This window comes from Lycorma delicatula, chromosome 3 (genome assembly GCF_047948215.1).
Source record: "Lycorma delicatula isolate Av1 chromosome 3, ASM4794821v1, whole genome shotgun sequence".
NCBI lineage: Eukaryota > Metazoa > Arthropoda > Insecta > Hemiptera > Fulgoridae > Lycorma > Lycorma delicatula.
The window spans coordinates 148051657-148068984 of NC_134457.1; the positions used below are offsets into that span (position 1 = coordinate 148051657).

At 30.8% G+C, this 17328-nt stretch overlaps 1 protein-coding gene across 4 annotated transcripts in view; it reads right to left on the reverse strand.

The window, feature by feature from the left end:
- stj (voltage-dependent calcium channel subunit straightjacket) overlaps positions 1 to 16806 on the reverse strand; it is a 230930-nt gene extending 214124 nt beyond the window's left edge. For all 4 annotated transcript variants that reach the window (XM_075360777.1, XM_075360775.1, XM_075360776.1 and 1 more), the window contains exons 1-6: positions 16672 to 16806; positions 16155 to 16236; positions 14569 to 14673; positions 4378 to 4663; positions 2812 to 2943; positions 1565 to 1824 (exon numbers count right to left, since the gene is read on the reverse strand). In XM_075360777.1, coding sequence (XP_075216892.1) covers positions 1565 to 1824; positions 2812 to 2943; positions 4378 to 4663; positions 14569 to 14673; positions 16155 to 16236; positions 16672 to 16763 — 957 coding nt within the window. In that variant the 5' untranslated portion in view covers positions 16764 to 16806. The remainder of the gene's footprint in view (positions 1 to 1564; positions 1825 to 2811; positions 2944 to 4377; positions 4664 to 14568; positions 14674 to 16154; positions 16237 to 16671) is intronic.
- Positions 16807 to 17328: the final 522 nt, after the last annotated feature.

The window sequence follows — 17328 nt, forward strand, 5'->3', positions numbered from 1 at the left end:
GCAAAGCAGCTGGAATTGGACACCACGACTAAGGGAAGATCCCTGTACAAGTTTATATAGTATCTGGGTGGATGGTATGCCTCTCCTTCGTTTTTAAATGAAGGAGTTATCGCGCTTAGGTAAGAGTTATCACTCTTGCTGTTAGGTAAGCTCTAGGAGCTATTTAGGACACTGGTTGCAACTGTTTCGAGGTTCAGTAGCTATTTGTGGCATAGACATTTGGACGTATGCATTAGGGCAACTGAATGGGGTGGTGGAGGGAAAAATGCCAAGCAAACCAATAATTCTATTGTAATGCTAGTAGAGCAGCAGTCAATGAAACAATGAAAGATGTTAACTGTCATTATTGCTTCCACCAACTGTGACATAATTTAATAATCACGACATAAATTAACTGATTCAATCAAACACTATCAAAGTGAAAGTGATGGCTTCATTGTTTTTGGACCATATAAGAATTTTGTTGCTGAGAATCACATAACAAGCGCCACAATAACATCAGAAGTTTGTGGAATGCTTTAGATTTAAAGGTAAATCCAAAATAGACATTACAAGATGCTCACGAAACACAAGAAGATAGTTCTTTGAAACCAATAAGGAGGTAGTGTGTGGAATTAATTAATGATTGGGTATTCTGAAAGCAGAGTTCTATGTTCAGGCTCTGCAAAATTTGGTGTCATGGTACAATAAGTGTCTTAATTGGGTCGTGACTGTATGAAGAAGTAGTTTAGAGTTGTAGATAATTTATGTACATAATGAAATCTATTTCTCAATTTTTGATTTTTTTAAACTCCAAACCAGAAGTCTTATCTTAGAATTACTATCATAATGTACAAAACTTTAAATAAACAATGTTTTCCATATAAAACAGCTACTTTTTAATTTTTCTTTTCACATCATCATTGCTTAACAGCTAATAGGATACATTCATGCTGAAGGTCCAAGAATTAAGAAAACGTCATTAATATGTTAAGCCCTATTCCATTCACTTATTATTTCTGGCTAAAAATGTGCAAAACAATTAATATCCATGAACAAATAAAACAAGGAAACAAGTCCAAACATCAGTTTATGTCTGTAGATAAAAAATATATTTTTGAAATACATTAAAACCCTCGCACTTAACAATTTGATACATTAGTATAATGCAGAGAAATTTACTATTGACAGAAATAAGCACTTGCATTCCCAACAGAAAGATATTCATTTCTTACTTATCAGGGAAAAATTTTAGAAAACATTAACAACAAATCCAGGTGTTTAACATTCTGGAACTTTATTCAGATAATGAAATTTCTTTTGAGAATACTAATTTAGTTCAGGCAAAAATTATAAAGAAGAAATATATAGCCTCTATTCAACCATACAACTGAAATTTATTTATTTGTATAGTGCAACTCACTTGTATAACATCATTTTTCATTTATAAACAACTCTATAAAAAGAAGAAAAAATTATACATCATAAATTCTATCCATAATATATTACTTTATTCCAGTAAAAAGTCAGTTTTAAATTTATTCAAATAATTAAACCAAAATTTACATAAAAATAAAAAAATTACCTGAACCAGACGATCTTTGAAACAAGGCACTACTTCTTCAGTGTCCGCTATGAAAGAAAGTATGTTAACAAAATCATTGTTACCCAACGTATCAAGGATGTTATTAACAACATGTCGTGCTATCTGTTTTCTTTCTCCAGTCATAGATCCAGAATTATCAACTAATATCAGAACATCTTTCGGGCTAGTTGCAGCTTCTACATACCAAGACCTGGTCCGACAATCATATAGATCAACAGGATCCATCTTCCATTCCTTTGCTACAACAGAAATTTCCTATGTAACAAAACAGTTTTAATCATAATTTAATATAAAATTACACACAATGGAATATATTACAGTAGTAAATGTCATAAAGTTAAATAAACCAGTATAAACCTCCAAATTCTGTTAATAATCAGTAAATCATCTCATTTCAATTCATAACAGTTCAGAGTGGTAAACAGGCAAATTTACTTAAAAGTCATTTTTGAACAGGATGTAAAATAAAAACGTTTAAAAATGTATGCTAAAAATGTTGGTTCATTATTATTCTTTTTTTTAATCAACTACTGATAACCACACAAGTACAGCTCCTGACAAGGTGTGAGTATCTGTAATATGTGAAAAATACTCCGGCCTGACAGACTCACACCAAGGACCTGCAAGATGAAAGATAGAGGTGCTGCCACTCCACCACAGAGGATGACAGAATAACGCCTTTAATATAAATTAGTTATCAGTGGTTATAAGTAATAAATTAATACTCTATTAATATATAGCAGAACACTGATAGTGCAAATACAAACGCATTAGACGGCAAAATAGATAAATACAAAACTATTCAATATCTTACTTTGTGTAATTCAGTAATAAATGAACATGTATCCAAGTTTATAAGCTTTAAATGTACATACAGCAATTAAGAAAATAATGTTAATATAATGATAATTAATAAATTTTATAAAGCAGTCAACAACAAAATTTTCAGAAGCAATGATTGATCAAAACTCTTTTGGAAGAACAATGTAGATTACATATGCAAAAAGAATTAAATCAATATTATCATTGCTTTAAACTAATACAAATAAAACTACAATACATATAAATTAAACTGCATTGGATTGTTAACAGGTTACTTTTTACTGGGATGTTCTATAGTTGTACACCTACTTTTGCACCCCTGAATCGTAAATTATATTTATATATCGTAAATATGTTATAATTATATATCATAAATTATATTTAATTTTAACTCTTATCTATACCTGGATAATGTCTCATAAAACCAGTAGAACTGCCAAAATATTGCCATGACATACTAGGATCAGATTCATAATTTGCCCTGAAAGTTGGTTCTAATCTTTGGGACCATTTTATAGCTGGTAACACATTTTCAGCTGAAAAAATAAACAAGCATGAAAATATTTAATTACAGATATAGCAAATGCAGGTACATTCTCTATTAAATTTTAATCAAACAAAATAAGATCTATCTAACAAAATAGTTATATTAATATTATAGTAAAAATACTGCATTTGTTCCATACCAAAAACTGTATACTTAGAAAAGATTTATTGCAGAAAAATGAATGTTGAAATTTTTGAAGATAATTTAATTAGAAATAATTTTTAAAAAAAACATAAAATGGTAAATAAATAAATTTTTCAAAATCTTTCTTTAATAACTACAATATCAGGTAATAATATTAATTTTTGGTAACAAAAAGTAATTTTTACTGATTTGCATTTTACTATGAACCAGTAAATTAAATCATTTAAACTTAATGATTATACACAGCTAGAACATCCGTGCAAGTAGCATCCTGGAAAATAAATTGAACAAGGAGATAATTGCAGTGGAAGATATAACATTTAATGCAGCAGCTTCCTCTGAGCAGTTACAAACACCATAATTACATATAGAAAAAGACTGTGAAGGAGTAGATATTGTAAAAAAGAATAAAACACCGTTATTCAGCATACTGAATGTGAGCTGTACCTCATTAAGCTCAACTGTATTCTTCAGAACATTGGAAAGTGCAAAACTACAAATACAAAACACTAAACAGATTTCAAGACCAGCAAAAGGAAATAACTGCAAGTGCTTAAACTGATAATCTTAATAAAAATTTTAAAAAACTACAGTGTTACCCAAAATTGACTTCCAACTGGCTGTTGAAAATAAGCCAGCAGTTGTAACATGACAAACATACAGTAACTAAGAATAATTTATAATCTAGTTACATGCTTACATGCCATTCATATCGTTCACGGCAGGTAAAACGCAGGTCAATGAATTACAGTTGCTCCAACCAACTATAAGATTTATATCAAGATTCAAAAGGATAATAGCTTGACAGAATTGTAGATGGGGATGTTACAAAAGTCAAGTTCATGAATAGAGGACCAAAGAATAATTCAAACTTGATGCAAACATTCACCTACAACCAAAAAATTAAAACAAACAATAGCAAAATAAAAAATGTATGGTTATAGTATCCCAGAACTGAAATGGAATTATGTTGAAAGAATTACAACCTGGAAACATAAAACATCAGAATTTTTATTTTAAATTCTAAAGAAGCTTTGCAAGTCATTCCAAAACAAAAATCACACAGTGTTCAGAAGACTTTACTTCATGAAAACTTTATTAAAATTTTGTCTTGCGAAATTCACTAATCCCAGACACAATTTCAGAAACAAAAGAAATGCACGCACACGTGAATGCACACATGTTCTGCACGAAAGAGTAGAAGAAGGATAATATAGAAGAGTGGTAGGAGAGGAGAAAGAGAGGGAGTGATAGGTGAAAAATGAAAAAATATACATACATCTATCATAAATATTTGTAGGTACGTGGACTGCACTGTAAGTAGTATTTACTTCCATTCCAGAAAAACGTTTATTTGGTTTCAGTAGCATTTCCATTCGATAATCAGGAGGAGGAGGTTCCTTATCAGAGTCTACTTCAATAAAATTTTGAGGAAGTAAATCTTTTTTCTCAAGAGTTCCTGGTGGAACAAGAAGTTTTGCATTGTAATACTTGTAATTTTCAGGTACTTTTTCATCAGAATTATTAGCTTCTTCTGCAGCTGATTCTGCTACATCCATAATACGCTGAAATTAAAAAAAAAAATTATCACATATAAGTGACTCAATCAATAACTCATTTAATTTGGTTTGTTTTTTATCAACATTTTGATAACTTCACTTTCAACTCAACTGTTTTCCAGGGATGAAATACCTCATCCCTGAAGTGATGTGGATATCTAGCATATTTGATGGAGGTATACAACAGCTCATATACTCTAATGTATGAAGTGAATACACACAGTGTTAATATTGCATACAGTGAATACAGTATTAATATTTCCACTATTTTGTCAAGAATGCTGTGTTATCCTTTTCTAGAGTTACAGCTCCCTCTATATTCTTTTCACAGAGGGCAAAAGTCTCCAAGATAAGAATATGTGGGGGGGGGGTCATAGAATATCATTCTTTGGTTCAAATGCATGCCCCTTGTGAGATGTAAGTCAACTAAATAGGGGACATGGGCAAGAAAAAATTAAGTATTTTCTCCTATACTAAATGGAATTTAATCTACAAAATTATTAATTATTATGTTATTAAACACAAAGTAATAAATTTACTTTTAAATATCATAACACTTTCTTTTATTTCTCTACATGAAGGCATTACAATGTAAAATAAAAGAAGTGTTTGTTTAAAGTTAATTCAGTTATGCTTGTTATTAAAAATTATTAGTTCTGCATATTAGGCCTATGGTCCCAGGAGCAAAATTTAAAACGGTCATATATTATTTCAGTTCCAAACACCTAACACACATTACACCTGTCACACTTTCCAACAAATTCAGTCAAGCAGGAGTATAGGACTAAAATGTTAATTGCTATCTTAACACAATTCAAGTAAAGGAGGTTCTCTTGAACATGTAAATTGTTTTGAACCTTTGTTTCCTTATAACTCAAGAAAAATCTAACTCAATTACGATATATTATTAAAAAAATAATTAGTTTATCAACTCAAACTTTGCATATGCACATTAGAGCTGGAAACATCCAGGTAATAATGATTATGACTACACATAGACTTTAATGCATATATATTTTAATGTCAATAATTACAATTCATTTCAAACCTATTAATTCAAACTGAGTATTCAAAAATGTTCTGAGCAAATTATATTAGACTGCAGTATCATTCTGGAATAACTTTACATATTAATCAAAAATAAATCAACTTCTGCAGATGAAACATTAACTCCTCTTTAACATTTTACTTCTGGTGAAGCAAAATATCACTATCAGATAATAATCACATTATTTCATCTTGCAGTGGGATAATTATCATAAGTAAAAATTTAACCTAAAGAACTCTTTCAATCCATTTTACCTTTTAGAGTTTCTGTTGCTCTCAACAGAGTACACACTTAGTTAGTCAGTCATTATTGTTAAATTATTACTTCAATAGGCATATATTCTTGTTTCTGATAAGACTTCAGTCAAGACTTGAATTTATCATTGTGAACTATGCACAATATAGACTGAGTTAAGGTTGGTCAGTGTTTTACAATGAAAAACTTCAACAACATACACCTCATGTTTGATCTGAGCTGGAGTTACAAATAAATGTCATAGAGCCAATTTTTTACAAAAAGTCGGTGATCAGTGCAACCAATCCTTCAGATATTTTCATAACTGTCACAGTGACTGATCCCAGAGCTCAACAGAGATGGTCTTCCTAATACAGTCTAAGAGTGTTGCTGAACTCCATTTGATAATATAGCTCACCCTCTACCAGTTTCCATTCAATCCAATGAGGTGGGACCTTTCAACAAGTCTCCTTGAGATTCCTATCTGACAACTATAGACAAGTGGTTGTAGTTGTACATGAAAGAAAAGCTTAGTGGGTTTCAGACAAGCACTACTACTCAACATTAAAACAAAAAAGTCACTTTCTTTAAGATAATCACTCCTGAAATGCAAAACAGGAAGCAATGTTCATAGCAACAAATTCAACTATGCACAATCAATCCAAATGATAACCAACACACCAAAAACTTTGGTAGCTGTACGACGATACTAAATAGAATTAACGATTCAGAACAATATTAAAATAAAAATAAAAAGTTTGTTTTCTTCCTGAACACATCATACACAACATGCAAGTACACAACACACAAAAGAAACAGTTTTGCCACTCTGTGATACAAATAATTAAATTTGAGATAAAAAGAAATAAATGATTTTGATGAAGCAATTAAACACGTAAAAGGAGAAGAAAATTTAATAATAGTTGGAGATTAGAATGCAAGCATTGGAAAAGGCAAGGAAGGAAATATAGTGAGTGAATATGGGCTGGGCAAAAGGAATGAAAGAGGGGACCGACTTATAGAGTTTTGCACGAAGTATAATTTAGTAATTGCCAACACCCAATTTAAAAATCATAATAGAAGAATATACAGTTGGAAAAAGCCAGGCGATACTGCAAGGTATCAGATAGATTATATCATGGTTAAGCAAAGATTTAGAAATCAACTCGTTGACTGCAAAACTTACCCTGGAGCAGACATTGATAGCGACCATAATTTGGTGATAATGAAATGTAGATTGGGGTTTAAAAACCTGAAGAAAAGGTGTCAGATGAATCGGTGGAATTTAGAGAAGCTTGAGGAAGAGGAGGTAAAGAAGATTTTTGAGGAGGACATCGCAAGAGGTCTGAGTAAAAAAGATAAGGTAGAAAATGTAGAAGAAGAATGGGAGAATGTTAAAAAGGAAATTCTTAAATCAGCAGAAGCAAACTTAGGCGGAATAAAGAGAACTGGTAGAAAACCTTGGGTTTCAGACGATATATTGCAGCTGATGGATGAACGTAGAAAATATAAGAATGCTAGTGATGAAGAAAGTAAAAGGAACTATCGGCAATTAAGAAATGCTATAAACAGGAAGTGCAAACTGGCGAAAGAAGAGTGGATTAAAGAAAAGTGTTCAGAAGTGGAAAGAGAAATGAACATTGGTAAAATAGACGGAGCATACAGGAAAGTTAAGGAAAATTTTGGGGTACATAAATTAAAATCTAATAATGTGTTAAACAAAGATGGTACACCAATATATAATACGAAAGGTAAAGTCGATAGATTGGTGGAATATATTGAAGAGTTATACGGAGGAAATGAATTAGAAAATGGTGTTATAGAGGAAGTTGAGGAGGATGAAATGGGAGAAACAATACTGAGATCTGAATTTAAGAGAGCATTAAAAGATTTAAATGGCAGAAAGGCTCCTGGAATAGACGGAATACCTGTAGAATTACTGCGCAGTGCAGGTGAGGAAGCGATTGATAGATTATACAAACTGGTGTGTAATATTTATGAAAAAGGGAAACTTCCGTCAGACTTCAAAAAAAGTGTTATAGTAATGATACCAAAGAAAGCAGGGGCAGATAAATGTGAAGAATACAGAACAATTAGTATAACTAGTCATGCATCAAAAATCATAACTAGAATTCTATACAGAAGAATTGAGAGGAGAGTGGAGGAAGTGTTAGAAGAAGACCAATTTGGTTTCAGGATAAGTATAGGGACAAGGGAAGCAATTATAGGCCTCAGATTAATAGTAGAAGGAAGATTAAAGAAATACAAACCAACATACTTGGCGTTTATAGACCTAGAAAAGGCATTCGATTACATAGACTGGAATAAAATCACCATTTTAAAAAAATTAGGGTTCAAATACAGAGATAGAAGAACAATTGCTAATATGTACAGGAACCAAACAGCAACAGTAATAATTGAAGAATATAAGAAAGAAGCCGTAATAAGAAAGGGAGTCCGACAAGGATGTTCCCTATCTCCGTTACTTTTTAATCTTTACATGGAACTAGCAGTTAATGATGTTAAAGAACAATTTAGATTCGGAGTAACAGTACAAGATGAAAAGATAAAGATGCTACGATTTGCTGATGATATAGTAATTCTAGCCGAGAGTAAAAAGGATTTAGAAGAAACAATGAACGGCATAGATGAAGTCCTACGCAAAAACTATCGCATGAAAATAAACAAGAACAAAACAAAAGTAATGAAATGTAGTAGAAATAACAAAGATGGACCACTGAATGTGAAAATAGGAGGAGAAAAGATTATGGAGGTAGAAGAATTTTGTTATTTGGGAAGTAAAATTACTAAAGATGGACGAAGCAGGAGCGATATAAAATGCCGAATAGCACAAGCTAAACGAGCCTTCAGTAAGAAATATAATTTATTTACATCAAAACTGTATTTAAATGTCAGGAAAAGATTTTTGAAAGTGTATGTTTGGAGTGTCGCTTTATATGGAAGTGAAACTTGGACAATCGGAGTATCTGAGAAGAAAAGATTAGAAGCTTTTGAAATGTGGTGCTATAGGAGAATGTTAAAAATCAGATGGGTGGATAAAGTGACAAATGAAGAGGTATTGCGGCAAATAGATGAAGAAAGTAGCATTTGGAAAAATATAGTTAAAAGAAGAGACAGACTTATAGGCCACATCCTAAGGCATCCTGGAATAGTCGCTTTAATATTGGAAGGACAGGTAGAAGGGAAAAATTGTGTAGGCAGGCCACGTTTGGAGTATGTAAAACAAATTGTTGGGGATGTAGGATGTAGAGGTTATACTGAAATGAAACGACTAGCACTAGATAGGGAATCTTGGAGAGCTGCATCAAACCAGTCAAATGACTGAAGACAAAAAAAAAAAAAGTTATTATCCATTTTTAATCAGTGTAATTTGCCTAATAACATGTTACTAAAGACCAATTTTTGTTTGAAGATTGAATCTAATTTATTATATATTTCCTGAGAAAGTTGCAATTTTCCAAAAGACTGAATTGAGATAGCTTCATAGCAGCAATAATTGTAAACATGGCAATGGCCTTATCTTTATCCCATTTTTCACCTTCTGCTGACGTTGATGGTTTCGGTTTAGTTCCATCAGCATATTTCTTTGAAATACATAGAAAGGAAACCTATTTTTTTTTGTCTTCAGTCATTTAACTGGTTTGATGCAGCTCTCCAAGATTCCCTATCTAGTGCTAGTCGTTTCATTTTGGTATATCCCCTACATCCTACATCCTTAACAATTTGTTTTACATATTCCAAATGTTGCCTACCTGCACAATGTTTTACTTCTACCTGTCCCTCCAATATTAAAGTGACTATTCCAGGATACCTTAATATGTGGCCTATAGTCTGTCTCTTCTTTTAACTATATTTTATCCACAGATTTGCCCAATTCATGGAGAAGGAAAGCAGACCACATATATACTAACATTCACTTTAAAAAAAACTTTAAACTCACAAACTGGTGTATTTAACAAACTTAAAATTGACAGCTGATTAAGAACGAAATAAACAAATATTCTTTGCCTCACCATCAAAAGGCAATCAATAAAAACACTGTTTCAAAATAAACAGAAAAACAACATTCACAGATTCTCATATAATACCTCAAACCACGCAACCCCACATCAACTATATGTTTCTAAAAGTATAACCCACATACTACTATACATACATCCATATGTACCATCCAAAGATCATACAGAAGAATTCAACACAATAAAATATTTTTAAAATGTAAAAATCTGGATACAATAGGGCTTTCAGAACAAAAAACCAAAACCAACTACTTCACACAATGCAATCATCAAACAAATATAATGCCTCTGGAATATTCAAATTCAACTGCAAAATTTAAATTCTGACAAAAAGTGGGATGCAGCTTCAAGTGTAAAAGCCATCCACAGCAACATCGAATCAAAATTTATCAATCATTTCAAACATGCAAAATCACAAATCTACTAATATTAACAACAACCTTGACATTCTATGCACACACAACTAAATTTTAAAAACGGTAACACATTTAAATATTGAGAGATGTACAATCACACAAAACAAATGCATGCATATACTAATTAAAGAAACTCAATTCAAATTCAATACTTTTCAACCAAATCACATATGTCTACCTCAAAAAATTTGCCAGAAATTATACCAGCTGATACCAGGGTACAAACAGCAGAGCTAATCACTGAAAATGACCATAAAAGCAAGTGCAGGCATAGTGACATGAATTTTAAAAACTAATGGGTATTTCAAAAAGGACGCAACCCTAAAATTAAGAAGTCATGCATATATAAATTTTATTTTTTCCTACACAGTTGGCAAACTCACGGTTAGCAGCTTGTAACAATTGAAATATCCTTCTTATGTACTAGTGCTTCACCAGTATAAATTCTTCTCTATTGTATTAACTATATAAGTTCATCTCTATTGTATTGTAAACTATGTAGTTTTCCTAGGACAAACTGTGTTTATTACTGAGACTTATTGCACGTATAAATCTTGCGAATAAGATGAGTTTCAAATAAAATTTCCCAATTCTAATAAGTTTATGATTAATAAATTTCATGAGACTGGGAGTGTACATAATCGGAAAAGCAAAGGTAACCATCACTGTTAACAGTAGAAGTTCTAGAGGTCCACTTTCTAGAGTCCAGGTTCTAGAGGTTCACTTACCCGAAAATCACTCAGAAGGTTATCTTCACAGGCTGGACTATCACTAGTTATAGCTTTCAGGCTACTAAAAATTACAATTGCATGCTTATCACATCAGTGTCATTGAAGAACTGAAAGAAGTAACCATGAAAAATGTTTACAGTATTGTCATATTGGTTTCATTCTCTTGATAACAACGATATTAAAATTTTGGATTGTGTTTATTTCAGCGACGAGGTATGGTTTCACTTGGGTGGTTACATTAATGGCCAAAACTGAATATGGAGCCCTGAAAATCCTCAAGCATTTCATGAACAATCATTACACACATAAAAAATTGGTGTTTGGTGTGTGATCTCCTAGCATCGTGTAATAGGCCATTTAGTTTTTGACAAATCTGTAAATCTTTATCGCTACTTAATCAAACAGTTTATTCCTGTGTTAGATTTACACAAACAAGATTGTTGGTTCCAGCAGGATAATGCAATGTGTCATATCACTAATGAAAACTAGATATGTTACAGGAATTTTTTGGCCATCGTTTGATATCAAAAGGGTTGTGGCCACAAGATCCCCAAATCTTACACCAGCAGACCTTTTCCTTTGGGGGTATTTAAAACGTGTACTTTTTAAAACCAACCCTTATACACCTCATACACTTGATGAATTGAAGGTTAACATTGAGAATGAAATTTCAAACATTAAGAAAATTGGCTGCAAATATTATAAAATGTATACAAACCTGCATCAGGATCACAGGCAATCATTTTGAACAACTATTGTAAAGTTATTAAAGGTAACTTGAATATTGCTGTATAAGTATTTTATTAACATTAATATTTTTGTAATAAATTCATGATGTCAAACAAAAGGGTTGTTTGACTTACCTCTGGATACATAAAAGAAATAGATGCTCTGGTCGCATAAAAGAAATAGAAAACCAAGGTATCATTTATGCCAGGTCAGGTGGACGAATCACCCAATGGCCATTACACATATGGAATTTTTCCTGATGTGAAAAGTATGCTGGTAGTTAGGTGGATTTCCCCCAGTCAGAATATTACACAGTTGCTTTCTGGACATGGTGCTTTTTGAGATAGGTTGACCAGATTTGATTTGATTAATTCAGACTTGTGTCTGGAGTGTAGGGCCACTGATGAAGTGCACCATGTCTTATACGTCTGCCCAGGTATGAAGCCGAATGAAGCAAAATAGCCAAAGAGCTTGCTAGGATCAATCGTGGTTTTGATCTGCAAGTTAATTGGAAAACCAAAAGGGAATGGAACATACTTGCTGGCTTCCTAAATTCTTAGTCCTGCAGAGAATGGCTGAAGGGGGTCTGATGCTGTTAGAAATGTATTAACAGAACAGCAACCGAGGTAACTAGGGGTCTGTCTGGGTGCTTACTTCGACAAGACAGATGTTCTAGCATCAAGCTCCTGTTAGCTGAGAAATTCACTGTTAGGATGAGATGGATGTGTAGAAAACTCTACGGTGTGGGAAGATGTAAGCATTTCCACAGCAAACCGAACCAAACCACAGCAGAAAGAGATAGGGTATGTTTTCATTAGAGGTTTATTAAATTTGTGAATTTGTTTCTTGAATTTTAAGTAAATCAAAAGGACTTTAAATTGAATTGTACGACAAAATTGTTTTTGTGATCAACACTTGTTTTGTTTATATAAGGATAACATTTTTGATGTTTAAGGACTTAATCAAGTAATGATTTGAGTCAATAGTCTAATTGAAGTTAGATGTAAAAAGAGTTTTTGTGTGAAACTTTCGGTGTAAGAGGAAGATGTGGGGATCGCGCTTCTGCAAATTGGTTAATTTGATAGTTGAGAGTTGTAAGCTACGGTAGGTGGTTGTGATTGGAAAGGCCCAAACGAAATCGTCAGTAAGTTGTTTAAATACACTGATGGAAATGTCTACCAAGGCAGACATTTTCATCAGTGTATTTAAATAAAAGTAAAACAAGTAAAAAAAAAGTAAAACATTTGAATAAAAGTAAAATAAAGATAATAAATGTAACAAAATAATAAAGAATTCAATTTTAGGATAGGTAAACATTTCATCTACCGAGTGCTGAATATTACAATGCACTATTTCTCACAGAAGGGGATATTTATTTGTTGTTTTATACTATCAAAATATTTCTAATGTCTGTGACACATTTAAAATATTTGAGTATACAAGTGGCACTAGTTGGAGTTGCTTTCTCTAAAATTAATGAAAAATTTATATAGCCAAGTAAGAATGGCACTTGTAGGGCTGAATTTCATTTACATATCAGTAGGCTTAGCATGCTCTTACGTGATAGTATTTTTACTCATCAAAAAAGCAATGAGAAAAACTTCATTTTTATTTAATTTCTTATTCTACTTAGTAAGCCTGGCATGGTATGCACATTATTCTTGATAATTATTATGCCATTTTAGGGAATGACTATGTTGTTACATCACCAACAACCTTACAATTATCACAAATTGGAAAATTAAAACAAAATATGTTTATACACAAATGAAATATGTTTCCTTTTGCGTGGAATGTAAACATAAATTGTTTAATTTTCCACTCTGTGATTATGCAATTTCACAAAGTAAAGTTATCATACATTGATTGATTATTTGATTACAATTATGACACCTAACATTCACATAAGTAAACATTATATATTAAAAGTAGAAGAATTTTATTATTTAAGAGGTAAAATTATGAAGAAGAGACTAAGTACGGTAGAGATCAAAAGCTAGGAGAAGTTTCATCCAGAATAAAGAATTTTACTAGTATTTATTATAATTTATGAATTCAAATATATTTATGTGGAATGTAGTAAAACATGATTGAAAAACACAGAAGATAGGATATGAAAAAGGAAAGAACCTTTAAAATGTGTTAAATTAATTTTTTTTAAATTAACCGATTCAACAAAATCTGGAAGAAATTTACAGCAGAATCTTACAAACAGATGATCTAAGTTTATAGGTCCATACATATTAATAAGGAAGACAAAGAATAAAATTATAAAACAGAAAGCTCTTAGGACATGGGATGTAGTAATAGTAATTAAAAGTTTATCCCAGAACAGATAATAATGGAGGATAGCATCAAACCAATAAAATGACTGACAAAAATGTCTCATAATAGGAAATATCCGATATGTTTAAACCAAGGAAGAGCCAATTCAATGCATAATTAAAACTTTTACAGAATAGTATTACACCATAAATATAATGAATTACTAAAACTGAGTTTTCAATATTTAAATTTTTGCATAACTTAATTATTCAGATCAGTTCAGACTTTCTTATGTGCAGTACATATAAACAAGAAAAAAATTCATAAAAATAACTTTTCACCAGAGAAAGACAATGAATTTAATTTAAAAGAAATAGAAATATTTAATTTCTTCCAAAAAAGTAAAAAACTAAATATTAATTTCACTTACTTTAATAAAAACATTTACCTCTATTGCCTTCATCTTTGAATCCATCATAATACTCAGTTCCTTTGCAATTTCATCAGCTAATTTTGAGCCATCTTTTACTTCTACTTTTGCTTCTCGAAAATGCTGTAAAAAAATGTTTATTTAGTGTAAAACAAGTTTCATAACAAACTATTTCAAATTTTATCTCTACACAAGTTTATCCATGTTATACGTATTGAACTAGATTCAGTAAAACAATGTAAATTAGATGCAATTTTAAAAAAAAATCAAACATTTAGATTTAAATCTAAATGTAATCATTAGATATATTAATTCTATTTAACAATAATGAAATGCTAATGATGTATAAAAAATTAAGACCATGATGTTATAAACAATATAGTACATTTAAGACATTATACTAATAGATAATAATAGAAGAGAACACCCAGAAAATATTACAAAAAAATATAAACAAATAAGATATATTTCACACAAATTTTACCCAGAAAATAGACATACTGTCGTTGTTAGATGTCTAAAAAGCAAGGTAGATATCCAAAATAAAGCAAACACACTGTTAAGACAAAAACAAGGATATTTAAAATACTGTAATTTAATTATCTTATTTTTTGAACAGTAAAAAGAATAATTTGTTTTTAAATTATTTCATGTGCAGTAATGTAAATGAAAGAAAAAAGTATTATATAAGCCAGAAATGAAATTTAATCTAATTCAGTATACTGAAGTTTGCTGAATACTGTAAATGACTGCTAGTAAAAGTTAACTCCAAAGAAAATGCACCTTGTAAATATAAGAGTTTCAGTTCAAACCAGTTTTTGCTTGGAAGGGTTGCAGTATAAATCTTTCATTTCTATATTTGGACCAAAATATCTCAAAAACAACACAAAACTGTCTCAAGATTGTATCAAATACTCAAGGTGAAGGCAATAAAGAGGAGAACCAAAAAGAAAACATTATTTTTTTACAAGTTACAATAAAGATTATCTCACAAAGAACCAATAATCTTTTCCCCAAATCTGCTACTAAATAATATCTAATATCTGTGTATTAAATAAAAAACTATTTTAAATTATTTGTATGCTTTAAACGTTTGATCGACATCAAGGTTTGATTTGGTCTAAAAATTGGTTCTAAACTGAATCAGGAACTTAATCAAACAAAAAAATTTAAGGTAGATGTACTGGTGAATCTGAAAGAATTTTCATAAAATAATAAAAGGAAATTTTTAAATGTTGCATATCTTTTACATTTTCTTTCTCTTGATTCCAAATATTAACATTAAAACATTTTCTATTTGTACAACATTATCAAATTAAATATGTATTTTAATGTTAAAAATTCCCCTATTTAATTAACAAGAATATTCTTATATTCTTGTTATAGGTAACAATATCACATCTTGTTATATTGTTATAACAGTATTATTGTTTTAGGGCAGCTACAAATTGTCTTTCAGAAAAAAAAATGTTATTAGTATTATATACATAAAACAACTAGCAAAGTAAAGGCAAAGCCAGACAAAGCAGATTAATGTTCAGTAATATGGTAAAAATAAAATCATTATTATGGTTTCATTCAGTTAAAATTAGGTTCTTATTTACCTCTTGAACTTGCTTTCTTCTTGTTACTAAATCTGCGAATACCCATAACTCTGATCCCAATCTGTCAATCCAATCTTGAATACTGAAAAAAAAATTACATCATTAACTTGGGGCACCAAAACAAAATATTAATACACAGCAACTGCTTTAATAAAAAAAAGTTATACGACAAATATTAATGTATATAGGATTTACAGTTTAAACAAATCTACTATAAGAAATTTCTCACCAAAGTAGTGTCAAATTTTGGTGTTGTAAAAGTCAATATTCTTTAAATAATACCATTACATCCCTGGTAGCAAAAAAACAATCTGCCGTGTTAAGTTATGCATGTCATATAAGATGCAATAAAAAAAAAAGTATAACCCTAATTTTAATTTGGTATAATAAAAAATAAATATCAAAAGGTACTTTGAACAAATTTGTAACGCCCAGTTATATTTCGACATCGCAACCTGTAATACACATAAAATAAAATTACTAGCTTTTAGGAAAAAATAAAAAAAGCGAAACTTACGTCGCGTCCGTGATTGGATCTTCGATACTACTTTCTAATTCAGCTAAAGGTAAAAAACATAAAAAATTTAATCCTAAAATTATAATATCCATAACTGAAAGAGCCGTAACAGCCCTCGCTGCCTTCTGTTATCACATCAATAACGCTGACTAAAACTACGCATGCGTTTACGGTATGCTCAATTCATTAAGTTCAAAGTGTTAGGAAGGGATTAAGTACCGCAATAGCGCTGCAATCGCACGCATTACAGCATAGAAATATTACAATTTGTTTACTGCATCATTTCACTCTATCAAATCAATTAAAATCGCTGGCAATAACAAAAAAAAAAAAACAATTACATTAAAATTTCTAAATTCGCTAAAGAAATGTTAAATGTCTTAATTATTATACAAGTGGTGTTTCAAACATTAAAAAAGCATACGTATCAATTTAAACAAAAAACTACATTGTTATTATTATTTACGTTCTAGTAGAATATTTACAATTCCCCGAAGGTCAGAAATGTACAGATGAAGTAGTTAATTTTAGATTAAGGAAAAGTAGATACATAAGAGTAGATGCACGCATCCCTCTTACGACAGCACCCTTAATCGCAAATACCCGTTAAATGCCGTGCAACCAACAAACGTGTGAGTGTGTATATGTTTTAAAAAG